General features: G+C 34.2%; 1 protein-coding gene across 4 annotated transcripts in view; it reads right to left on the minus strand.

The window, feature by feature from the left end:
- LOC101897678 (mitochondrial carrier protein Rim2) overlaps nucleotides 1-27313 on the minus strand; it is a 47278-nt gene extending 19965 nt beyond the window's left edge. For 2 of the 4 annotated variants that reach the window (XM_005180757.4, XM_005180754.4), the window contains exon 1: nucleotides 25600-27313. In XM_005180757.4, coding sequence (XP_005180814.1) covers nucleotides 25600-25646 — 47 coding nt within the window. In that variant the 5' untranslated portion in view covers nucleotides 25647-27313. The remainder of the gene's footprint in view (nucleotides 1-25599) is intronic. The other 2 variants (XM_005180756.4, XM_005180755.4) reach the window with 2 other exon arrangements.
- Between the last annotated feature and the right edge of the window lie 440 nt (nucleotides 27314-27753).

A 27753-nucleotide genomic window follows, 5' to 3' on the forward strand; every position in this document is an offset into this window, starting at 1 on the left:
TTGAAGTAGATCATACCACCTATCAACATTTGGCTTTAGAGCAGCTATAATTTGGTTTCAGAGGGAACTAATATATTTGGGGGCATATCCAATTCTGAATCAATTTTCAGTAAATTTGACGGAGACATTTTTATCGTTTACACCAAATAACCTTAGCTATTGGGTGCATGATATCACTTCGAGAAGGTTCACATTTTAAAAAATATATATATCGGTGCCAAATGGAACCTACGTCCCGAAATTCATTCCATTTGGGCTGATATTATTAATTATTTCCAGAATGAACCTGAAATCGGACTAAGGATATATATGAGAGTTTTATCTAAATTTAAATCGATCTTGATAAAATTTGGCAAAGGTATTTCCGAGCTCTATAAGATATCTGGTACCAAAGTTAATTGTTGTCGAATGTCATATTACGAATGTAAGGGACTTAAAGACCAAATCGGATGAAACACATATATGGAAGCTATAGCTGTATCTGAAACGATCTTCTCCAAATTTGATGTACTGCTTCTAGACTGAATTCGCTCGGATGTACCAAAATTCAGGTATATATGAGAGCTATATCTAAATTTGAATGGATTCTCAACAATTTCAAAAGGGTTCGTCCTTGGGCCAAGCAAATATTGGTTGGAAAATTTCATCTCAACCGGTTAATAAATGGACCTGCATTTTGTTCACAAGAATACATGGACAGACAGACTCAGAAATAGATTCTATGAAGATCCTATGGTAAGTAACTATGGGTCTATCTCGCTTCCTTCTCCATGTTACAAACAAATGCACAAAGACATAATACCCTTACCTCTATGTGGTGTAGGGTGTAAAAAACAGTTCATTTGGTTAGAAGGGGTGGGAAAACCCTAAAAATACTAAAAACCAGGAGGCACTAAAACAACTAAACGTGGACGGATATATTCCATTTTCAACACTTCAAAAACCAACATTTCACGAGACGAGAAATTTGGTATACCTACCAATTTATAATGAAAGTATAAAACTTGATCATATCGCCTTTGCGAATAGTTTCCATGTTTAGCCACATTTGTATGCAAATTATTTTGTAATTTCAGAATTTGGTACATTTTGAAGTTTCAAGGCCTTTATTTAATCACGATACTAAATCATTAGCAAAAATATATTTATTTGATTATTTTTAATTACTATTGCATGTTTTGGCTAATTGAGATAACAAAATCTCTGATATTAGTAACGTAGGGAGCCTTGAAATATTTTTTTCGAAATGGTGGTAGATAGTGATAGCATTATCTTTATGACAGAAAAATCATTTTATTACGCGATATAAATAAAAATATATAGTACAAATTCCAGAATTGATTGGATTTTTATTGAGACGTAGTCCAGACAATTTATTATTAAAATGTAAATATACCCATCATTACCAGTAGGCCGTAATAAAAGACAGCTATATACCCCCTGCTTTACCAGGAGACTACAAAAAATCACTAGGTATTATGACTTACATTAATCATTTAAAGTAATGAGTGATCCGAAGTTCCACTTTTTTCCGAAAAGTTGTGTTCAGCGACGTAACTCATTTTTGGCTGAGTTTTGGAATGAAGATCATCCATAAGCATTGCAAAAACTACCAATGCATGCTTAAAAAGTCACAGTTCGATGCGGTTTATGGGCCGTTTTTTTTTTTCAAATATGCTGCGAACCGTAACGTTACTGTGAGTGCTACCGTGAGTTGATATCCGTCAACTTTCTTTGTCCAAATGAAAGAGCTTGACTTTTATGACATGTGGTTCCAGCAAGATGGTACCTCATGCCACGCAGCCCACGTAACAATGGAATTATTGAGTGGCGAGTTCGGCGAACATTTTTATTTCACTCTGAGCAGATATACCATTTGAGGCGCAGTCTCGGTCAACATTTGCATCAAACCACTTCAAATAAAGATTTCATACGTTTTTTTTTTAAATTTCAATTGTTTTTTTTTTTTTTGTTTTGAAAAACGATCCTATAGATCTTAACAACGTGATGAGCTCAATGAAAAAAAAAAAAAAATAAATATTAATAAATAAAATTAATAGATTTGGTCTAAACTTAGTACATCGTAATATTGTGGTCAAACTTAGATCGTGTTCGGTGAAGGGCAAAATCGGTCCACACCTTCTGGTACCTCCCCCACAAAAGACAGATGTATACCCCTGTTGACCTTTTATGGGGGAGGTTCCGCAACAGTTCGCCAATATTGACCAATTCCTATCTGATATAAGATTGATATAATTATTACAACGTGACAGATTTGGACTGAATCGACTACTTCTTATACTTTACCTGAGATATGTGCAAATTTTTGGAAAATATGGAAATATGCATGAGTAACAGATATAGCGGACCGAAGTATTCCATTTTCATACTTCATCTAAACAGATAATAATATTGATATGTGTAAAATGTAAAGAAAATCGAGTATTTTTATCCAATTTTATACGAAATAATAAATTCCAATAAATTACATACTCATATCAGATTTCTGGTTAAGAGAAATATTTAGATGTAGAAAGCTGTAAAGAATTGCTGACTTGTTTCGCAAGTTATGACAGATATAAGTATTGGAAATTGTGACCCTTTGTGGGTGAGGTACCAGTACGCAGATACATATCATCTTCACAACAGATCTTGGGTTAATAAAAGTATTGTGATGTGCGTAATTTGAAGTGAACCGAGGGCTTCTTTCGGATTTTATGATAATTTTGGTTATACAAAATGTTGACCCTTTGTGGGGGAGACACCAGAAGGAATGGTCCGATCTCTACTATCTTTATAACAAATCTTGTGTTGATGGAAATATTGAAATGTACCAAGTCTAAATGGAATCGGATGATTCATCACTTTAACCCTTTGTGGGGATGGTACCAGAAGGTGTGGACCGATATATTCCACCTTCTAACCAGATCTTGGGTTAATAAAAATATTGTGATGTGCGTAACTTGAAGACAATCACATTTTATAAGAATTATTATTATTTAAAATGTTGACCCTTTGTGGAGGAGGTACTTCATGGAGTGGACCAATATTATACATTTCCGTGCCTGACGCAAATATTAATATTTGCAAAGTTGGAGCTAAATCGGGTTATCCTTTCTCTTTCTGAGCAGAAAATTATTTTCTTTGGAAATGTTGACATTTTGATATTGACATGACCCTACCTATATGGCTATAATAACAGTCCGATTGTCTTCGAATTTCACACATCTCGATATTTTTGTTAACAAAAGACCTGTTTTGAAGATGGGATATAACAGGTCAAAATTTTGAATTACCATGAAGTTTGTAAAACGCGAAATGAGCGTTCGATTGTTTTTAAATTCGGCACATACCAATATTTCTAAAAACACAAGATGGTGTAAAGATGGAATATATCGGATCATTCGTTCTGGTACCTCCCACACAAAGGGTCAAAATTTTGAATAATTATAACGTTTATAAAATTTGAAGTAAAAGTTCGATTATCATTAAATTTCGCACATTTCAATATTTCCACTAACACAAGGTCTGGTATGAAGGACGGATTGAACGGACCATTCCGTCTCGTAAAAATTTAGAATAACCATTATGCACATAAGCCGTGAAATGAGCATCTGATTATCTTCAAACTAAGCACATCCCAACACAAAATGTGTTGTGAAGATGGACAATATCGGACCCCACAACGGATCAATATTTTAAATAATTATGACTCTCATAAAACGCGAACTTTTCGATATGTCATCAAATATCTCATATAAAGAGAAGCATGTAGTCGATATAAAATCCAAATGTGATACGTTTTTTCAGACTTATGTCAGATGCGAAATGGAAAATATTGGTCCGCTCCTTCGGAACCTCTCCTATGAAGGGTCAATAGTTTGAATAATCATAACGCAAGTCAAAACATATTTAAATAGCCGAACATTGGCTGAGGGTATGCAGCTGTCGGCAATACCGACTGATTCCATTTAAGTTGTTTTCGTTGTTTTTAACATCATCGTTAAGTCTATTATTATCTATCACAAAATGGCCTGCAAATTAATTCAAGATAAATATATGAATATGTTGATTTGATAAAATCATTGAACAAATGGCAATTGTCAACAAAAATTCTATTCTCGGTACATTAACTTCTTGCAGCAGAACAATGCAACGAAGGAAATCATCTTCAATAATTAAAAAGAAATACATTTTCAAATGTAACAATATAAAGTGAATTTAATTCTTTTTTGCGACGTTCATTCATCTCTTTGTGTTTCTATACAATTATTTTTATTTTTTTCTTTATTTTTGTTTTTTTTTTCATATTTCATGAATTATAAGGTTGTTGGCTTCAATTGCATATTTTTTTGTTTTCCTTGTTATTTAAAGCAAAATACACAAACAACGAGTACATTTTATAAAAAATCCTATAACGGCAAACATAAAGTCATTGAATGACAAAATATTTGTTTATTTAATATTCAATGGCATAACTGCGGTCAAACTCTTTATACTAATAAAATTCTTCTAGATGATGCTTATGTGTTGGCCGTTTTCTGCATGGAAAATATGGCTGAACTCCATTCTAAAATGAAGAAAATGAATAGGTATCGTCATGAGACTTTTCCCAAAAATAGACAAATATCAGTCAGATTGGTAAGCTCTATATATGTATGTATTAACCTGTAGACTCTATGGTTATTTCAATACACGGTGAGATGAAAAAACTGCAACCAACTTCAGTCTGCTGTCATTTCTAAGTCACTCGTCCGACAGCTGCTAAAATTATTCCAGTGACAGCTCATTATATTGTTTATAAGCATACAAAAGCATTTTGGTGAGAATTTTCCAGAACATAAGTTATTCGTGATGGATGTGTGATTTTTTTAAATTTGGCTGGAAAACCACAAGTGGCTATTCGTTAGAGCACTCCAGCATTTAAATGTGAATAAATCTTTTGTGTCTCGTACCATCGCGCGTTACCGAGATACTGGTAGTGTAGCCCGACGTCAAGGAAATGGATGGAAGAAAACAGCAACATCAGCAGAAATGGTTCGAAAAGTAAAGAAGCGACTTGATCGAAACCCGCGTCGCAGTGGCCGAAAAATGGCTCGTGAGCTAAACATATCGCAATATTCCATTCGCAAATATTGAAAAATGAGCTCGGGGTAAAGCCATTTAAATTCCAAACAATGCAAGAAATTACACCGCAACAGAAAGAAAATAGACTCAAAAGAGCTAAAAAGAGGTTTCGCTTGGTCGAAAGTGGTGAACTGCCGAATTTGGTTTTCTCCGATGAGAAAACATTCGTTGTCCAGAAGATTGTAAACAAACAAAATGATCGTGTTTTCTTGCCAAAGAGGTCAGCTGAAAATGTGCACCTTCGGATGATGTGGGCCGGCATAAAAGTCGAAGGTCGCTCTCCAGAATAAATGCCGAATACTATCGCGAAGATATTCTTGTTTCATTGGCAGTTTGAAGGCCATAATTCGTGCCAAAGGTGACCAATTCGAACAAATCTAAACTTATTCTAAAATTTGATGCTATTGCCGACATTTTTTGCTTCCATTCAATAAAATTAAAAAAATGTAAAAAATATAGCGTTTGACTTTGCAGTTTTTTACCTCACCCTGTATTGAGCTGCCACTTTGAATTAACACTGCATAAAATTATATCAGATGACTGATTCAAGAATTCATTTAATACGATATACCGGAATTTATTTTTATATTAAAAAAAAAATAAAAACAAAATATATGTGTTACTAATTAAAACATTAAACATGTGTTCAAACAACAGCCGGCGAGACGGCTCATGATTAGTAATCTCCATTATTGTGATAATTGAAATGCAAACAACAATTTATACGGAATATGGAAAGCGGTTGCAACATATGCAAAGTAATGAAGGTTTTTGATTTCATTTGGTTTATTTCATTTTTTTGAGTTCATTTTTACTTGAGGTTATGTAAATACAATTCTAAAAATATTCCAAAAATTCACACCTGGTATGAGAATGAATTTTTGGACCAAAATAATTGTGTCGTGGGTAAAATTAAGGTTTTTAATTTCGAATGCATTATTACGTTTTCCAAACACATTTTTTTTGAACATTTAAAAAATTACAAAAAAGCACAGCTCTCTCAGTTGTTCAAGAATGTTCAGGATTTTGGTATTGATAGAGCTTCAAAATTTTCTTAAAATCCACGACTATATGTAAGATAATGCTTTTACAAAATATCCTTAAAATTCTGAGATTTTATCTCTGATAGTCCATCTTTAAAAATTTACGCTCATGATAAAATTGCACAGTGAATTTTAGCTTTGTTGGACCTTAAATACATGCCTCTGAAAAACTCGCTCAAATATGTGTAAAGAGTGAAACTCAAACTAATTCTAGCTAGGATGCAGAAAAAAAATTGAGAAATCTCAATTGTTCGATGTCGCTCGAATATGAGTGAGCATATTTTCCTCGGTTTTGGGTGGTAGCAGAAATCGAGCAGATTCGTACGAGTAGAATCTCCCAATAAATATTCTCAACGAAACGACTATTATTGTTATGAAACACTAATAAACGAATGTTGTTTTTAAAAAACATCAATAAAGGGATTAAGCCTGACCATTTTGCAAGAACAAAATATCCCGAACAAACATACCAACACTGTCCTTGAAAAAATATACAAAAATCGGAATGTCAACTTAACGGATTTTCTAAAAAAAACATCTTAAAAGGTTTAACGATTTTAGCTTTGTGGATTCGCATGAAATAACTAAAAATTCAACGACTCTATATTCAGACAGAAGGGGCGAGGCTATACAGCAATATCCCCATGAGGACGAATCGGTTAAATGACCGCCTCTCGAACTTCGAAAAAATACTCAACCATGTACAGGAGTTGTGCATTGTCTGCCATGAATTTGGGCACAAGATAACGGAATGTAGGAATTTCTTTTCTATAAGGAAGATCCAATTTAAAAAACTCCGTCTGACTAGTACACAAAACAGACAAATTATGTCTCAGCAACAGACAGTACATAATGAGGAATTCAAGGCAGCAAACGGAACTGCTCTTGAACGGGGCTTTTGCGAGGGAGTCTAGCGATGATTTGAGCCATGCACGGTTGACGTTTGAAGATGGAAATGAGAATATAAAGAGTTTAAAACGAGGATTATGGTAAAAACATAGCTGTGTGTAATAAATATGCTTAGTTATTAGAGGGTGACAAAGGGTAAATTGACAGAACTACGAGAAAATAAACACATCATTATTAAAGTAAAACAAGTAAAAAGAATACTCTCCGCCTTTAGGAAAAAAAAATAAAGTGCGTTAAAAATTCTGTTAAAATCTTAAAAATACCGAATATAACCGTTTTATAGGGGTCTATACGAAGACGTGGACCTGCGTAGGCTACTTTTGTCACAGCCAGTAATACCTGTTAGGAACTTTAAATGCGAAATTTTTAACAATTTCGGTGAATATTGTACCTGAAATCGTCAATATACCGAATATAGGGAGGTACTGATATATCGGGCCCATTCGAAGAGCTGGACCTGCATGGACAATTTTCTGCCATAAACTGCAGATTCCATTACGAGCTCTAAATCGAAACGTAAACAACAATTTAAAAAAAAACTACGGTGAATAATGTCCCTAAAATTGTCAAAATATCGAATGTCGGGGTGTACCGTTGTATGTGGGCTATACGAAATAATGGACCTATATACCCATTTCACTTCCAGGTAAAGTGCTTAGAAAGAACTTCTAGTATGGATTTTTAGTCAATTTCATTGAACAATTTAGCTAAAATCATCAAAATAACGAATTTAGGGAGCTACCTTAATATGGGGGGTAGGCGATATCGTGGACCTATATAGATAATTCTCTTCCAGGGGGTAAAGTACTCAAAACCGATTCCTTTTGTGGATTTTCAGACAATTTCATTGGCAAATTTGACTACAATAATCAAAATACCGAATATCGAGGGTACCGTTTTATAGGGGCTATACGATATCGTGGACCGGTATAGCTCATCTTCGAACTTTACCTGCCTGCAGACAAAAGATTGGAATTCCAAAAAGTGCAAGAACTTACACCGCTACAGAAAGAAAATAGACTCAAAAGAGCTAAAGAGTTGCTTCGATTGGCCGAAAGTGGGGAACGGCCGAATTTGGATTTCTCCGATGAGTAAACATTCGTTGTCCAGCAGTTTGTAAACAAACAAAATGATTGTGTTTACTTGTCAAAGATGTCAGCTGAAAATGTGCACCTTCGGTTGGCCACCAGAACTCAAGCGCCGGCCATGGTGAAGGTGTGGGCCGCCATAACAGCCTATGGTCGCTCTCCGCTCGTGTTTATCGACCGTGGCATCAGAATAAATGCCGAATATTATCGCGAAAACATTCAGGAGGGTGTATTAAAGCCTTGGGCATGCAAACATTTTGGCCGCAGACCTTGGACATTCCAACAGGACTCAGCACCATCGCACTTAGCACGCGCCACCCAAGATTTGTTACAAAATAAGGTTCCTCGCTTCATTTCCAGCGCACAATGACCACCAAAATCTTCGTATACCAATCCGTTGGACTATTGTATCTGGTGTATTTTGGAATTCAAGGTTGGCATTAAAAAATGCCAAAGTGTCGATCACCTCAAGCAAGCGTTTCGCCGGGAATGGGCCAAAATACTGCAGAGCAACATTCGGGCAGCGGTTTCTTTGGCCGTTTGAGGGCCATAATTCGTGCAAAAGGTGACCAATTATTCTAAAATTTGATGCTATTTCAGACATTCTTTGCTTTCATTCAATAAAATTAAAAAAAAATGTAAAAATTATGGCGTTTGACTTTGTTGCAGTTTTTTTATCTGACCCTGTATATACTCCATGGGGTCTCCGACGAAGTCGACAATGGTCTTCCAGAAAATATTTCTCCCTCTCCCTCCCTCATCCTGAATAAAAATATCCATTCCCACATAATGACCCTGAATATGTTACATAGCATTTGAACTAATCCAAATCCATCACATGTGTCTAATTATCATGTGATATTTTTATAAAAATAAATAATTTCAAGCCACTTCGATTCTATAATGTCTGAGAAACGTTTCTTGTTGGTTGGTAACCAGCTTCGCCTTATTTGTGTTGCTGCTTTTTTTCATCATCCTATTTCCGTGCCCCTCCCCCTCTTTTTATTTAGCCTTATCTAACCTTGACACATTTTTGTGAAATTCTGTTAGAGGAACTTTGCTAATTATTTCTATTTGAATTTCTCTTGGCTTGGTTCTTGATAATGGTGTGATCGACCGAACTACCGACCGGACCGGCATGTGACTAATAATTTCTGTTTGCCGTATGCAAACTTAAGTATAAGTCTACGGCGTCTGTGGACGGCCAGTGTAAAATGTGAATGACGTCAAAATAGTATTTGAATTGAAATTATTGCAAATTTCACAATTTTACATAATTACTTAAGCTTTGTTGTATTCTAGCTTAATTGCAACTAGTAATTGTAAATTTAAATAAGCGCAATTTACACAAAAGTGCTAAAAATTCGATGACAACAATTGCCGATGAGAGAGTTTACATTTATCAGAAAATTGACAAATTGAACAATGATTGATGCGTAGATGTAGTGGGAAAGGTTTTATTTCATAAAGGAAGTTGCATATTTGCAGGATTTAGTAACGATTTTAAAATTGATGTATAATTTTCTGGAATTTCAGTTACTTATTTTTTAAAAAAGAACAATGAAGTTATTATTACAGATTATTTCAAGGCCAAAAATAAAGGAAGCTTAAACTCTCTTCTTGTAACACCTCGAAATATACGTTTTAGACCCCGCAAAGTATCTATATTCTTGAACAGCATAAAATTCTCTGTCGATTTAGCACTGTCCGTACGTTTGTGGAAAATAACCTAGATTCGGAACAAAATGAATTAGGTTGATAAAGTTTTACTCAGATGTATTTTAGGTCTGCAGGACTTTCGGTATTACAAATGCGCTATATAGTTCTACTTTTTGCTACAGGCCGGATATAACTGTACTGTTTTTTAGGTTTTTAGTCACAATTTCAAACCGAATCTGCTGTAAATTGGGAGTATGTTTTCCCAGTATGTAGGAAACATCCTTGCAGGGAACTGTACTTACAGGGTGAGATAAAAAAACTCCAACATAGTCAAAAGCCATAATTTTTACATTTTTTTTAAATTTTATTGAATAAAACCAAAAAATGTCGGAAATAGCATCAAATTTTGGAATAAGTTTAGATATGTTCGAATTGGTCTCCTTTGGCACAAATTATGGCCTTCAAACGGCCAATAAAACCATCACACGCTGCCCGAATGATGCTCTGCGGTATTTTGGCCCATTCCCGGCGAAGCGCTTGCTTGAGGTGATCGACACTTTGGTATTTTTTAGTGCCAATCTTGTTTTCCAAAATACTCCAGACACAATTGTCCAACGGATTGGTATCTGGAGATTTTGGTGGCCATTGTGCGCTGGAAATGAAACGACGAACCTCATTTTGTAACCATTCTTGGGTGGCGCGTGCTGAGTGCAATGGTGCTGAGTCCTGTTGGAATGTTCAAGGTCTGCGGCTAAAATGTTTGCGTGCTCAAGGCTTTAATACACCCTCCAGAATATTTTCGCGATGATATTCGGCATTTATTCTGATGCCACGGTCGATTAATACGAGCAGAGAGCGACCATCGGCTATTATAATCGCGGTCCACACCATCACCATGGCCGGCGTTTGAGTTCTGGTGGCCAACCGAAGGTGCACATTTTCGGTTGACCTTTTTGGCAAGTAAACACGATCATTTTGTTTATTTACAAACTCCTGAAAAAGCGAATGTTTTCTCATCGGAGAAAACTAAATTCGGCAGTTTACCACTTTCGGCTAATCGAAGCAACTCTTTAGCCCTTTTGAGCCTATTTTCTTTCTTGCACTCTTTGGAATTTCAATGGCTTTACCCCGAGCTCATTTTTCAATATTTTCCGAATGGAATATTGCGATATGTTCAGCTCACGAGTCATTTTCCGGCCACTGCAACGTGGGTTTCGATCAAGTCGCTTCTTTACTTTTCGAACCATTTCTGCTGATGTTGCTATTTTCCACGTCCTTGACGTCGGGCTACGCTACCAATATCACGGTAACGAGCGATGGTACGAGACACAAAAGATTTATTCACATTTAAATGCTGGAGAGCTCTAATGATAGCCACTTGTGGTTTTCAAGACAAATATAAAGAAATCACACTTGAATTCCATCACGAATAACTTTTTTACTGGAAAATTCTCATCAAAATGATTTAGTACGCTTGTAAACAATATAATGAGCTGTCACTGGAATAATTTTAACAGCTGTCGACTGAGTGGCTTAGAAATGTCAGCAGTCTGAAGTTGGTTGCAGTTTTTCATCTCACCCTATATATTGGTCAACGGCTTCCATACAACGGTCCGGTATTTGATATATAGAACGATATTCGGTATTTTGATAATCCTAGTCACATTTACCCACGAAATTATGTCTACTCTCAGTAGATTACAATCTTTGTAGTATAAAATCGTCTATATAGGCTCCGGTTTTGGTACGGCCCCCATATAACGGCTCCAACCACTATATTGTTTTTTGAAAACTCTTACTGCATTCATCTACCCACATTGCTGGAGTTTGTAGTTTAAAGTGGAAACAGGTTTGAATCCAGATACTTTTGTGTAAAAATATTTTCATTACCCAATGGTGGAGGGTATTAGAAGTTCGGCCCGGCAGAACTTAATGTTTTTTTACTTGTTATTACTATAATTATTAATAATAAAATTATTATTATTATCGGGGACCTGTTACCCCGGCAATGCTATGGAGGTTCCAATTCCAGTTTCTTGTCATATTTACATTTCATCCTAACAAGGGGGAAATTCTTCCCCACCGGTAATTGGCGATAAAAAGAAGAACAAATAATAAGATAGTCTCTTTTAAATAAACATAAAATGTTGTTGACATTGTTTTTTTTACAAATATTCATACATACGTACATAATTATATACTGCACGTTGTTTTTGTTGTTCTGCTGCCATCGTATTTGTTGTTGTTTTAAATTTGTTTATTTTTATATTTGTTTCTATTAGCGACCAACCAAGACAGAGAGATGGCAATGGGGCTGCGACAGTGGCAGTCAGCGCCAACATAGGGGCTAACAGTTGGCGCAAGTATTGCCGTTGTTTGTTTTGGTTGCTCTGCGGTTGTTGTTGCTGTTTCAATGTTGTCTGTCTGTCACATCGATTGCATTGAAATAAGTCAGTGTGCTAGAAAAAGTTTGTGAACCTTTTCTTTTTATAGTTTTTTGTACCCCTCCGCTGGCTCGGCACTTGTTTACGGCGACTATATAACAAAACAAAACTATGAATCGTTTAAGCCAATATGCAAACGAACAACGACACTTGCCAAGAAACTCACGAAAAAATCATGGGGATGTTCGTACAGTGTGTGCATCTTGAAGCAACAACAATTGATTATATTTAATTATATATAAGAAAATATCAATAAGAAAATTATAACAGCTTAAAGGGGTGATAAGGTTAGAAAGGGTAAACATTATTATGTCAAAACTAATGCTACTTTGGAAATTCATCGGTATACAGGGTGAGATGAAAAAACTGCAAACAACTTCAAACTGCTGTCATTTCTAAGCCACTCGTCCGACAGCTGTTAAAATTATTTCCTTTAATTTCTTTATATTTGGCTGGAAAACCACAAGTGGCTATCGTTAGAGCAATCCAGCATTTATAAGTGAAAAAAATCTTTTGTGTCTCGTACCATCCCTCGTTACTGCGATACTGGTAGCGTAGCCCGACGTCAAAGAAGTGGACGGAAGAAAACAGCGTCATCAGCAGAAATGGTTTGAAAAGTAAAGAAGCGTTTTGATCGAAACCCACGTCGCAGTAGCAGAAAAATGGCTCGTGAGCTGAACATATCGCAATATTCCATTCGGCAAATATTGAAAAATAAGCTCGAGGAAAAGCCGTTGAAATCCCAAAAAGTGCAAGAACTTACACCACAACCGAAAGAAAATAGACTCAAAAGAGCTAAAGAGAAGCAACTCTTGTCCGAAAGTGGTGAACTGTCGAATTTGGTATTCTCCGATGAGAAACAACTCCAGCAGTTTGTAAACAAACAAAATGATCGTGTTTACCTGCCAAAGAGGTCAGCTTCGGTTGACCACCAGAACTCAAGCGCCGGCCATGGTGATAGTGTTGGCCGCCATAAAAGTCCATGGTCGCTCTCCACTCGTATTAATCGACCGTGACATCAGAATAAATGCCGAATATTATCGCGAAAATATTCTGGAGGATGCAGTTTTTTATCTCACCCTGTATATATGTATATATAAGTATTTAAAATGTAATTGGGTATCCATCGAGGTCCCGACGACCGTTCACCAGAGTTTTCGATTATATTCAAATCGCCCACGACCCGCAATTCCCAGACACCATCTATCAGAGTTCCCGATTATCATCCAATCGTCAGCAACCCGAAGATCATTATCGATTCATCAGAGTTTCCGATTACCTTCAAATCGTCTACAACCCGAACATCGTAGTTCTGGATTATTCACAAATTGTCATTATCGCATACCCCGATGAGCCAAATTTCGACAACATCCAACGAACACCCATTAGTTTCCGATTATCCTAAATTCGTATTAAACCCGAGCGCTATCCTCGATCACTTACACTTCGCCTAAAACCCGAGTATGAACATCATGATAGCCGATTACCCGCAACAAATCGTCGACAACCTGGCATCCCTACTTCATACCAATCCCGTGTTTCTACCAATCGTCAGGAATTTAAGTTTCAACACTAACCTTCTCGACCGCCGTAAACATCGAATTTCCGATCATCAATTACACCTGAAATATATTGAATTACCGAGTATCTCTGAAGTCAATTCGCCAACATACCCTATTGTCGCATTTAAACCCATATAGATTGTAATTTAGTAATTAAATCAATAAAACACTAAAATTTTCCCATTTTACGAGAGTTATTTATTCAAAATTTTGAATCGCTGTGGGGGAGATACCAGAAGGAGAGGTTCGTTCTTCATACCAGTTCTTGGGTTGGTAGAAATATTGAAAAGTGTGAAATAGACAATCTGACTCTTATTTTACATTTTATAGAAATTACAATTTTTCGAAATTTTGAACCTTTGTGGGGAAGTTACACGATCCATTTTTACTTAGCCAATTTTTACACATGACCTTGCACTGATAAATAATATTAGGACTTGCAAAGTTGGCCAAAAATTAGATGATTCCTTCTTAATCCCAATTATTTTCTGTGAAAATATTGACCTATTGCCTATTTCCGAACTCGATCTAAGTTTGCATTCGCATTTCGAGAGTTTTCGTGTGCTCCAGCAAGATGGAAGGACAGGCGGACAAGCTAGATCAACTGCAAATATCCTGAAACGGATTTAATCCAAAGAGGCCTATGGTTTAAAGCCGTTATTTCGATGAGGCAAATTTTGGTCGTATCAAATGATATATACCCCCTCCCCCTGTGGCCATATGACTGAGCGTATAATTATCATAACACATCCAAACATTTTTTTGTGTGGACACAACAACAAAAAAATCTAATAATTCTAAAACGCAAATTTTGTGTTGTTTTCAAACATTTTCTGTGATTTATCACTGATGAGTGAAAATTAACAAAAATGCAACAACAAAATCAAGGCAACAAAATAATGGCATTTCCTCATCATCTAAATACAAATGATTCGACAAAGAAGCCATCATCACATTCAATGCAAATATAACAGCTGTTGCGTGCTCGCAAATATTTCGTAAGCTGTGTCTATAAAAATAGCATTCAATTCAAAGGTAGATAAATTAAAAAAAAATGATTTTGATTGTTGTTGTCTGGTTGGTTCATGGGAAAATTCATTGAAAATATAATAAAATTAAATTGTTTTGCCATGTTTGTTTATCATCGCAGGATTTAAATGCAAATAATAAATTCTCCCCCCATCATAAACAATATATGTATGTATGTAATGTAAACAAGTGAGAGCAAGGCTGTAGACCTGTATTTAAATAAAGAGACAATGATAAAAAGAAATCTGTCATTTTTAAATCATTCATTTATAAAATTTTAACTAAATTCACAAAGCTATTGTAACACTCGAAAACATATCATAGAAATATAATATCAAAATTAATCCTTATATTTATATTCAATTTGAACTTTTTCAAACATATCACTAATCTATTCGTGTGATATAAACTTAAGAACATCAATTTCCATAAGTGTATTGTATTAGTTTCCCCTCCTTCCAATGCAAACGTTCGTTTACGACGCAAACATATCGTACGTATAAATAATACAAAAGATGGTACTCATGTCTACCAATAGATTAATTCCTTTCCTCGTTACAACTTAAATGGCAAATGACCGTTTTTTTGTTTTCTTTACAACTTGGCAATGTTTCAAGGGCAAAAATGTTCTTTGGCATTACGAGATAAAAATGTAAAAATGACATGCAGCCTGGTTGGCAGGCAGAGCTCCCCAAAACCATATAAATATAAACAATTCATATACAGGAAACAAGAAAAAAAGCTGTAAGTTCGGCCGGGTCGAACTTTGATTACCCTACACCATTTGGAACGAATAAAAAAAAAAACAAATAAAAGCCGTTAAAAATTCTGTTGAAATCTTAAAATTTCCGAATGTAGCCATCTTTACGACGACGTGGACCTGCATAGGCAATTTTTTTATAAGCCATTACAATATTCAAATGCGGAATTTGAAAAAAAAAATCGGTGAATAATGTCGCTAAAATCGTCAAAATTCCGTATATAGGAAGGAACCATTATATTGGGGCTATACGAAGACATGGACTAGCACAGACAATTTTCTGTCATAGGCTGTAGTATCCATTACAAACTAAAAATACCAAATTTGAAACAATTGCGGTGAATAACATCGCTAATATCATCAAAATACCGAATATTTGGAGGTGCCGTTATATGGGGTCTATACGAAAGCGTGGACCTGCACAGACAATTTTCTGTCACAGGCTGTAGTATCCATTACGAACTTCAAATACCAAATTTACAAACTAAAAATACCAAATTCGAAACAATTGCGGCGAATAATGTCGCTAAAATCATCAAAATATCGAATATCCGGAGGTGCCGTTATATGGGGCCTATACGAAGACGTATATTTCGAGTTGTTACCAACAGAATGACAAACTTAATATACTATGGTGGAGGGTATAAATAGTATTAGCTGGTTGTCAACAACAATAGGGTTGCCAGGATTCAAAACAAGTAATGATTTTTTAAGATCTTAGTAGTTCTTTAAAAAGGGACTTTTTTATGTCAGCTCCCGCTATAGGTAAAAAATGCAAACTTGTCCAATATTGAAAAAATGTTATAGTATGTTTACATTATGGGCCCCTACTTTACGCAGATTTTTTGATGTATATATAATTGAATTTTCAAGTCAATGAAATTTCCGGTGAGTGTACCAGATCCGGTAAAATATAAACGCACTATTATCTTCTGCCAAAATGTCACATTTTTGATGATTTTCTCCCTACACCTGGCAACCCTAGTCAAATGACAATAAAACATTACATGTTATTACATAAAATTACATATAGGAGGATATATAAATGATGGAATTACCAATTGTTATTATGAAATAACAAGACAAAGTATTGCCATGGCAAATGTCGTCGTCGTTGTGGGTGCCATCTGTGTGAGTAATACAAGTATCTTTGTTGTAAACTGCAATCCTCGTCATATCCTGCCTCCAATTAGTGGAATTATTATTTTTTATATAATCTCAATGGTGATATTGCAACCGCCTAACCCAACCAAGCTAATCAATTCAATTAAAGTAAAATATTTTCCACTTAACGTCGACACAAGAATGCCATTATTATTGTTGATATCACCCTCCGCGAAGTCGTGAAAGTATATATAGTGGGGAGTAGAGGGAGAGGGAAGTTTAGGGAAATGAATGAAATGAAATTGAAATATTGATTAAGATTAAAGGCAATATTCTAATAAAGTGTATAGTATTCGGAAATAAGCAGCGTGAATAGATTAATACCAATTTAGAGTTATTGCACAAACGTCCTTGTATTTTCTGATAACTTTCCATTGGCAAAAATAGTTCTTGGAAGGAGTAAGTTGTTCATAAAGCAATAAGAAACAACTTTATTTTTTGCTTAATAACCATCCTTAAATGCCTCCCTATTTAGGGCATTATGGAGGTTTCAACCACGATTTCCAAACGAATCAGTTATAATTTTACATTTCGGATTCTAATTAGGCATAAAGGCTCTTAACGGAAAAAATCAATGAAAGTCTACCATTTGATATAGTCTCCATATAGTAATACAGGTCTGGTTTTCGTCAATTTGAAGATTCCAGTTTTATTTAATAAAAATTATTAGAAATAGTTTTATAATTCTTTTAACTAAAATAAGTAAAAACCAGTTGAGTAATAAGTACAAAAATATCCATTTAAAATAGATAATTTATATTCATTATTGCAAAAAGATTCTATTTTTGTTAAGAACTGCTCATTTTCTGTCAGAGCAATTAATACGTTTTAGGAACTTCATGTATCAAATCCCAGATATTTACATTAAAAAATCTATATATGCAGGGTGAGATAAAAAACTGCAAACAACTTCAGACTGCTGTCAATTCTTAGCCACTCATCCGACAGCTGTTAAAATGTTTCCAATGAAAGCATCATATTGTTTAAAATCGTACAAAAGCATTTTGGTGAAAATTTTTTAAATGTGAATAAATCTTTTGTGTCTCGTACCATATCTCATTATCGTGATACAGGAAGTGGATGGAAGAAAACAGCAACATCAGCAGAAATGGTTCAAAAGGCAAAGAAGCGAATTTTTCGAAACCCGCGTCGCAGTGGTCAGGAAATGGCTCTTGAGCTGAATATAGCGCAATATTCCATTCCGCAAATATTAAAAAATGAGCTCGAGGTAAAGCCATTGAAATTTCAAAAAGTGCAAGAACTTACACCGCAACAGAAAGAAAATAGACTCAAAAGAGCTAAATAGTTGCTTCGCTTGGCCGAAAGTGGTGAACTGCCAAATTTGGCTTTCTCCGATGAGAAAACATTCGTTGAACAGCAGTTTGTAAACAAACAAAATGGTCGTGTTTACTTGCCAAAGAGGTCAGCTCAAAAATGTGCACCTTCGGTTGGCCACCAGAACACAAGCGGAGGCCATGGTGATGGTGTGGGCGGTCATAACAGCCGATGCTCGCTCTCCGCTCGTATTAATCGACCGCGGCATAAGAATAAATGCAGAATATTATCGCGAACATATTCTGAAGGGTGTATTAAAGCCTTGGACACGCAAACCTTTTGGTCGCAGACCTTGGACATTCCAACAGTTCTCAGCACCATCGAACTCAGCACGCGCCACCCAAGAATGGTTACAAAATGAATAATTTTACCATGACAAAATGTCAAGATTTTACAATTTCAAAATATGAACATTGCACCTTTTGAAATGTTAGTTTTTTAATGTCGCCGATTGCGAATTCCAATGGGGGCTTGAGGTTCCTAAATCAATAAAATTAATCAAAAAATTTCCTTTAGTTTAATTTGTACAATAAACAAATAATCCAAATTATTCCATACATATTTGTTCATTTTCAATTATCCAGAAACAATTCCAATGAATTGATTTCATTTTCTTCAGCTATTACTGTTGTACCAGAATATACATATGTATGTATTCATTATTGTTTTGTTTGATTTGTCGGTGTTTTTTTTTTTTTTTTTTTTTTTTTTTGCCACGGCATTCTCAAGTTATTTTTAAAACGAATTATTTTTTATTTATTTTGAGTGGCTGCTTATTGATGAATTTTTTGCGTTTTTTATTTAATTTTATATAGGCTATGCACATGGCGTCGAAGTCGACATCGGCGTCGCCAACTGCACCGATAAACAATAATGTGGGAAAACAAACAAAATACCAAACATTCTCGATGGAAGAAGACACAACAAGAAAAAAATATACATATTTTGGATTAAACAAATAAACAGATGATTTGGTTTCGTTTTCGGGTTACATCTTTTATGAGAATTTATGCAAAATGCGTATATGCAAAGGAATTGTATATAGCCAAATTTGCTGGGTTTCCTAAATCCGGTAAACTGCAACAATATAATGGATTGATTTTGTTTCTGAAATTACAACTACCATAAAGCAACATATTTATTTTTCAAACAACTATCCGTTCATACAAAACAATAAAGTTTTACATACATACAATAAGAAAGAGATTACAACAATAAATATCTATAGATTATTTTCATTCCAAGATGTATTACGAAAAAATAAAAAATATGTTGTTTTTGAGCGTTGTACGTAATAATAGCAGCATTCAGATATTACTCAGAAGAGAAGAAATCGTTTAAAGTTCAATGCCAAAAAAATTATTAGCTTTCGTTTTGATTTTCTATATTGAAATTTGTTTTCTTTTTTTATACCTAGTTGCCTGTGGCGTATTTCTCGTCGGCGTTAGTCGTCTTATTTTTATTTGGTTTGTTGACGTTTATTCTTTGAGGTTTATTATTATCGGGCAAAATGTTAAAGAAAGAACACAAAAGAAAATAATCTCACGAAAAACGCACGTGAAGAACGCATGCTATTGCCGATGGATAATCAAAATGACGACAATGGCTATTGCGAAATTGTTGAATACCTACACTGGTGGCCAAAACTAAAGCAACTGAAATTACAAGGAGAATGAATGCCCTGTAACTTTTTCAAAAATTAAGAAAATGAGAAAGTTTTTCTTGTTTTAAATTAGGTACTTTATTCACTTTTTAAAAACCTAAAACATAAAACCAAAATTCATTTTTATATAAAAAATTATGTTTGGTAAAGTCAATTAACCCGATTTTGGCTTGGACAAAACAAAAGCAACTCTGTTGTACATTCATATAACCGCTGCAATTTCAGTGGTTTTTACTGTGATATTTATCGCTTTTTGCTTCCTTCGACAATTTCGCTTGTCATAAATCCTTTTTGAGAAGTTTTTTACAACAGTATGTGTTTTTCTTTTCGTTTTTTAAGTACTGCCAAAAAAAAATTTAAAATGGCTAGAAGCAAATACTGTACCTGAATAAAACAGCAAATTATCAGTGATTATCAAAACAACATATCACAGAAAATGATTTCCGAGAAATATTTCATAAATATTTATGTGATTTCATAATTATGTCTGTGCACTAAGTCGGTTTTTTGAAACTGGATCAGTAGTAACAGTCCATAACGGATGAAGGCCGTGAAGAACTTCAGCCCATACTGATCCACAAATTGAAATAAAAAACAACTATTTAAGAGTTCAACAGGATTGGTGAGAGAGCAATCATTGGATATAAGCTCGAGATCAGTGCGTAGAGGAGTAGTGGCAGCTGGTCTGCGTGCCCGTAAGACATCAAAAAACCATTTATATCTTAAAAAATCAAAAAGGCTTTCGGAAACGATAATATTAAGTGGAATCAAGCTCAATGGAAAAAACATTATTTCTGGGATGAGTCTACGTTTAATATTAAAGGCTCAGACGTGAAAAATTTTACGGCGAGAAGACCAAAAAATGAAGGACTCAAGCCGCAGTGTTGCAAAGGTACAGTGAAGCATGGGGGAGGGTCAAAAATGGCGTGGCGCTATTTTTCTTTCTATGAACTTGGGCCTATCCATGAAATAAAGGAAGTTGTGGATCGGTTTGTTTACAAAGATGTGTTGGACATCACGTTGTTCACTTACGCTGAGTAAAATATTCGGCTGATTTGGGTGTTTCAGCTTGACAATGATCCCAAACTTGTATCAAAACTTGTCAAATATTGGTTGCGGGAGTCAAAAAATCATGTTTTGTTAAGACCGGCACAATCACCTGACCTAAACTCCTTAGAAAACCTTTGGAGTATCGTAGATAGGAAGATCAAGAGAGATTCGGAAATAAATAAGCACAACATTTTCTAAAGAATTCGGGGTGCCTGGGAAAGCACACCCAATGATCAAATTGAGCGTGTTATAGATTCAATGCCTCGTAGGTGTGCAGCTGCTATCAAAAATAATGGTTATGCTATCGACTACTAGCCAAAATTTAATTATTTTAAAATAAAAAATCAAAAGTTGCTTTAGTTTTGACCAAGCAAAAATTGGGTCATTTTAGTTTTCCAAATATTATTTTCGTACAAAATTATTTTTGTATTTTTATTTTTAGTTTCTTGAAAGTGAATTAAATTCCTCATTTAAAACTGGAAAAATAATTACGATTTGTTCATTTTTGTAAAAGTTACAGGACATTTATTGTCTTTGCGATTTAAGTTGCTTTAGTTTTGGCCACCAGTGTATATATTCTTCTTCATTTTTTCTGTAAATTTTTTCAACTAACTCATATGGGATACAATACTGAGTCTGGGAAACTATTGGATGTACTGATTTAAAAAATATAAAAAAAAATCAAGAATTTAAAAAACATAATTATTGTCATACTTTAATGCGCTGATCATGAGAAAAGCAGGAACATGTCAAATTTAGTCCGCAACACGAAGGGTTTGTCTTTCGGATTTATTAATTTCATAGCAAATGCCAAGCGTCCAGTAAACTGCAATCTTTTGAAGATGAGTGACATTTCTGTTGTAATTAGAGACTTCGAGGAAGCAATATATTTCCCCGTAACAATCGTACCCTCAATTAAATTGTTGTGTAGTTTTTTACTGTTTGCCTAATACCATTGCAAAGGCGTTGTCGGTCAATGCTTCTTAAAAAAATCAATTCTAATCTAAATCGATTTGTATATAATTTGACAAAATTCATTTTACACCAAATTCAGTCACATCTTCCAATTTTTCTTTGAAATTGGAGGTATATACCATGGTACAATGAAGAGAAGATAGGTCAACTTTGAAAAAATTGCAAGTATAGAGGTCTACCTGTTTGGCTTGTAATGTCAGAATTAGTATCAAAACAATAAAAAATCAAACAACTTGTTGCATTTGTTTTGAATAAATAATTGAAAACCGCGATAACTGAATGAAAGGTCAACACTTCTTTTCAAAATCATGTACTATATATCTCTAAAGGATTATTTCGCTACAAAAACTCTAGATTTTGTCGATGCATGCGTTGAAATGAACATTTTGAAAACACCCGAATTTGAATTTTTTCTGAACAATTTTTTTGTTATTGAAAATAAAACAAATACATAAACAAATAAAGATGACATATTAGGCCAAGAAAATAAAAAAATTAAAATCATATGGTATCATAGCCCTACCTTGATATCATTGTACCATGGTATATACCAGGGCTAGGCAGAGAGCCTAAAAAATTTTTTGTGATTGTATGTGTTTTGAAATAACAAAATATTGAAAGTGTTTTTTTGCCTCTCTTTACAGAGTGAGAAATAATTGGTATCTTTAAATTTTAAATTTTCAATTTAAAATTTTCTATTTTCAAAACAACTGCGATGGTAAAAATTAATATTTTGATCAGACAATTCGGAGATATATTTGCACAGTTTTTGCAGTCAATTATGATTCATTTAAAATAAAAAAAAAACTTTATAAGTTGACATTTTCATAAATTTTATATAATTTTGATGTTATATGTGTTTAATAATTCTGGACTTAAAATCCTAACCATCTATGTTGACCCTTTAAAAAGTAATAATACATGTCATTTCAGAGAAATCAAGGGATATGAAAATGTCCATTAATTTAAAAAAGCACAATAAATTTGTCTAACAATATGAAATGAATTTCTATTCCAACATGTGAATTCGTATGCAAATTTTGTCAAATAGAATTCAATTAAAAAAGATAAATATTAAAATTTATAATTTTTACAAATTCGGAAATATTTGTTCCGAATATGTAGTAAGATATATAGTGCTCCAATATTTCTTACGGTGTATTCATAAAAATATCCGACAGCACTTTCCTCATCGACTGCTCGAATAAAACTAAATATTCTCCCAAAACCAATTTGACAGAAAATTCAAAACAATTTATTTTTTACAGTTGTGTTGGTGAACACACAGATATCCCAAGGGATACTCTTTGCCTAGCCTTGGTATATACCGTGTTTCGTACATCAAATATGTGAAATCGGCCGAGAATATATATGTATGGGAGCTATATCCAAATCTTTCCCGATTTATAATTATTTTGCCAATTTTATTATTATAACAAAATTCAGCCACACATTCTGAATTTCATTGGAATCGGAGATACATATCGTGTTTTGTGCAATATTTTTCAATATAATTTGGCAAATCTTTTTTGGTAACAAATTTCGTCTCACTGTCCGCATTTGTCGAACCGATTTGCTGAATTTCAAATATGTGAAATCGGCCTCTAATGTATATGGGAGCTGCATCCAAATCAGTTCCGATTTGAATATAATTTGTCAAATTTATTTTCTGATGAAATCCCGTCACTCATTCCAAATTTCATTGGAATCGAACATACATATAGTGTTTGGTGCATGGAATAAACGAAATCGGTCGAAAATATATATTGGAGCCATATAAAAATCTAAACCGATTTAAATTTAATTTGCAAATTTATTTTTGTACCAAATTTAGTCACTCATACTGAATTTCATTGGAATCGAACATAGATATCGTGTTTGCATCAAATAAATGAAATCGGTCGAAAATATATATGGGAGCTATATCCAAATTATATAATAATAATTATAATTTGGTAAGTTTTTTAGACAAATTTGGCGTACACAGCGTGTTTAATGCTTCAAATACATGGAATCGTCCGAAAATATATATTTGAGCTATATCCAAATCTGAACCGATTTCTATATAATTTGGCAGATGTATGTTCGTTTTAAATTCCGTTACGCATTCCAAATTTGGAGACTGTATCTGTAATCGATGACAAGATATGTGCAAATAAAATCTAAATTTTTGGGAGGTACCTCCGATTCTGCTGCTATATCTCCAGTTCCAAGTGGAATTTCAAAAATTTATATAGCCTATGTTACTTTCATGCGACGTTGTAAAATACTTGGAAATGTTCAGGAAAATCTGTACAGCGGTTTTCGAGTCCAAAAATTAAAAACAAACAAACATTTTCCTCTTTTATAGATATAGATTGCCACAGGACCCATTAAAGTTTCAAAACTGGCTACCCTGTTTCATATTTTCCCATCCGTCTTATCGTTGCAACACTTGATACTATTTTAAATAAAAAAAAAATCCAAAAACAATTGTCTTATCTCAGTTCACTTTATTTACCTTTTTCTATGTGTTATTTTGTGCTAGAATGTATTTATTTAATGTTAATATTTCAATTCCCTTAGGATTAATATGTCATGTTATCTTAATCTCTCAATGTAAATATTTATAATATTGCCACATAAAGTAAACAACTACAGATAAGAATGTGTCTCAATAAAGTGCAACTATCATAGGTAAAACGAAAACATAATATCATATTATCTAAATAGAAATGTTGTTTACATAATACCTTTGTTCAAATGAGACAACTAAAGGGCATGACATTCTAGAAATTCACTTTTACAACACTCAAATTGCACAAGTTGGTGTAAATCTGAAGATAAAATTGAAAAAAAAAATGTCATATTAATTAAACTGAAATAGAGAATGGGAATTGCACCACTTTTGCATAGAGCCATGACTACAATACATTGTCTACAAAGAGGGAAATTATAAAAGCAAAAACCATACAGGGAGTGCTCTAACGATAGCCACTTGTTTATTTTCCAGTCAAATATAAAGAAATCACACTATCACGCTTGAATTCCATGATGAATAACTTATTTTCTGGAAAATTCTCAAAAACTCTCACAATGCTTTTGCACGCTTGTAAACAATATAATAAGCTGTCACTGGAATAATATTAACAGCTGTCGGACGAGTGGCTTAGAAATGACAGAGGTCTAAAGTTAGTTGCAGTTTTTCCATCTCACCCTGTATAACTTATTCTCTAGTAGGTCGGTCTTCTCTTAGTGGGATATATCCAACTCCAGCTAACTAAACCAAATCCCTTCTTTATGTGATATACATATTAAAAAAAAATATGACTTGCTATTTTCTTCACTGTGATTTGTCAAACATGCGCTAAGGGAACAAAAGTTTTCTAAATTTCATACTATTTTTAAATAGCAAGACATTGGCCAGTTTTTGAAATTGTCCTCTCTGACATGTGCCCAACACCGGTTCAGCGAACTTAAATTTTATTATTTTTGCAGAATATTTTCCCCAAATCAGTATAACAGTGAACTGTGTTGTTGTGTTTATATCACCATTTTGGAATGGTTATATTTTGCAGTACTTTTTATTATTTTCCAAAATAGGCCCACTTTTATATTTTGGGGGGTTTTATTAATTCTTCGAGTCCAAAAACCGATATAACTTCCTGTTACCATAACAACATCAGATGACCTATTATTTGATTTGTTAGGAAAATTCTGAGATTTTACTAAACCGAAAGAAAGTTGAAACATGTAAATTATTTCACAAAACTTTGAAATTATTATTTACTTCATTTTTCTCGTTTACTTACCCGCCAGCAACCAAATGTATGATGGTATCCTTTTGTCCTTGGGACATTATCAAAGATTATGAAAAACGAAATTCCAGCACCAAATGAAAATTCCAAAAGTTATTATTACTATTTTAGAATTCCTTTCGAGTAAGCACAACGAAGAACTATCAAAATTGAATGCGTTAGCGAGCGTTCGTATATATATGTGTGAGTAGGTTTGCACTTTAACTTTGGGTGATGGTATGCGTAATATTTTTATTATGTTTTCAACTAGCAAAACAAAATCGAAAACAAAAGCACGACTGACGACCGGCTGTTTTTCTTCTTTGCGCACACAACAAATATAGAACGAATGAAACGACACAAACCAACGAATGGGGATGAAGAAGAATGTGCAATCAAAACACACTGTAAAAAACCGGTAAAAATTTGAGTTATTATGGTGTGGCTGTGTTGGGGGCTCTGTTTTTGCACTCTAGTGGTGTTGAGGTTGTTTTTGTTTTTATTTTTAAAACGACACTTTATCTTCTTGAGAAGATGGAATAATTTCAGCTACGATAACAAGAAATCAAAATAGACGACGGCAAAATTGCAATCTACTACTCTGCTGTTTGTTTTTATCTGTCACAAGTTAATTGCCTGGCTTGGAAGCCCAAAATGTAGTTGTTGTTATTTTTTTAGGCGGCACACGTTAAGAGTTACGATTGTTTTTGTTGTTTTGTTTTTATCTGAAAATACGCAGTAACCCTCTTTTGATAACAGCAGCCAAACACTGTCATTCACTTATAACGTTGGAGAAGGTTCGGCTGGGGAGGCGACAACGAGGAAGTAAAAATGTATGTACGTGTGTCGTCGTTTTTTGCTAAATCACGGTCGATTAATGAGCCAGAGGCAACAGTAACCGAAAATCAATTTACTCCCAATTACATGGGAGGGACGAATCCAATTGCATTAAATTTGTTTTGATTGCTTGTTATTTTCGATTACGATTGTCACAATTCTCCTTTTGCGATCAGAATTCAATGTTATTACACAAGAGCTGGATGATGGGGTAGGGTTTTTCGCCACCACAAAACCGTTTTTGAGCACCCGACAAAAAACACAAAAATGAACAAAATCGAATTGTTGATGAGATCTGCAAATTTTGTAATTTTTTTCATGCGAATTAGAAAAAAGAACACAAGTTATGTAATTGCAGTCGAAGAAAAAATTTACAATGATCGTCGTTTGGTTTCGAAAGATGTTGCCCCGGAAATTTTTGCACACAATTTCTTTTTTCATTGACACCTTCACACCAAATGTGCACTGTGGCTCCTCTTCTGCGTTTCTACTCAGTATGCATTATGTGGCCACGAACCGAACCAATATGAGAGCACATTGACATCCAATATAATTGTTTCGAGGTTTCTTTTCACAATTTCACAAAAATTTTCAACAACGAATCTTTTCCTCGCATGTGTTTTTGTTCTCGAAACATTTGCACAAACACAATTTGTTTTGCATAATTATAATTTTTTCACGTCGTTTTTTTTCTCTCACACACACAGTGTGTTTTGTTTTCCAATTTGACTTTTTTTTGCTTTTTGATGTCAAAAACAAAATAAATATTGCAATTTCATCTGTGTAATGGATGTTGGTATGTAATTGTAAATGACATTGTTGTTGTTGTTTTTAATTTTTGTTCACTCGCGCTGGTCGCTGTTGTTCGTTCTACGGCCAAAATAAGAATGAGGGTCAAAGCGGAGCTAAGAAGAGACTGTGAGATAGGCTAAAAACAGAGAGCAAAAGAGCAACAAGAGAATGTGGTACATAACGGAACTGACAATAAAAATCGAAATAATATCGATATATCGATTAATTCGTGTAAATAATAGCACATTTACATTGTCCGAAAATAGAGGGATGACATTACAGTGGAGATGAGAGTCTTTTGTATGAATGGGATTTGTGAGTTAAATGCTCTTACCTCTTTCCATTATAAACCCCTTTTTGAAAATTGATTTTTTAATGCAAAAATATATGATATATCTCAGAACTGCAGATTCTTGCAGGCTTTGCAACAGACTATGGTAGAAAAATATAGGTAGACGTTGTAATGATATGCATTTTTCAACATTTTTTACAAATTTCAATAATTTTTCATTCACGATTTTCAATATCAAAATCGGTTTG

Source organism: Musca domestica, unplaced genomic scaffold, assembly GCF_030504385.1.
Source record: "Musca domestica strain aabys unplaced genomic scaffold, Musca_domestica.polishedcontigs.V.1.1 11, whole genome shotgun sequence".
NCBI lineage: Eukaryota > Metazoa > Arthropoda > Insecta > Diptera > Muscidae > Musca > Musca domestica.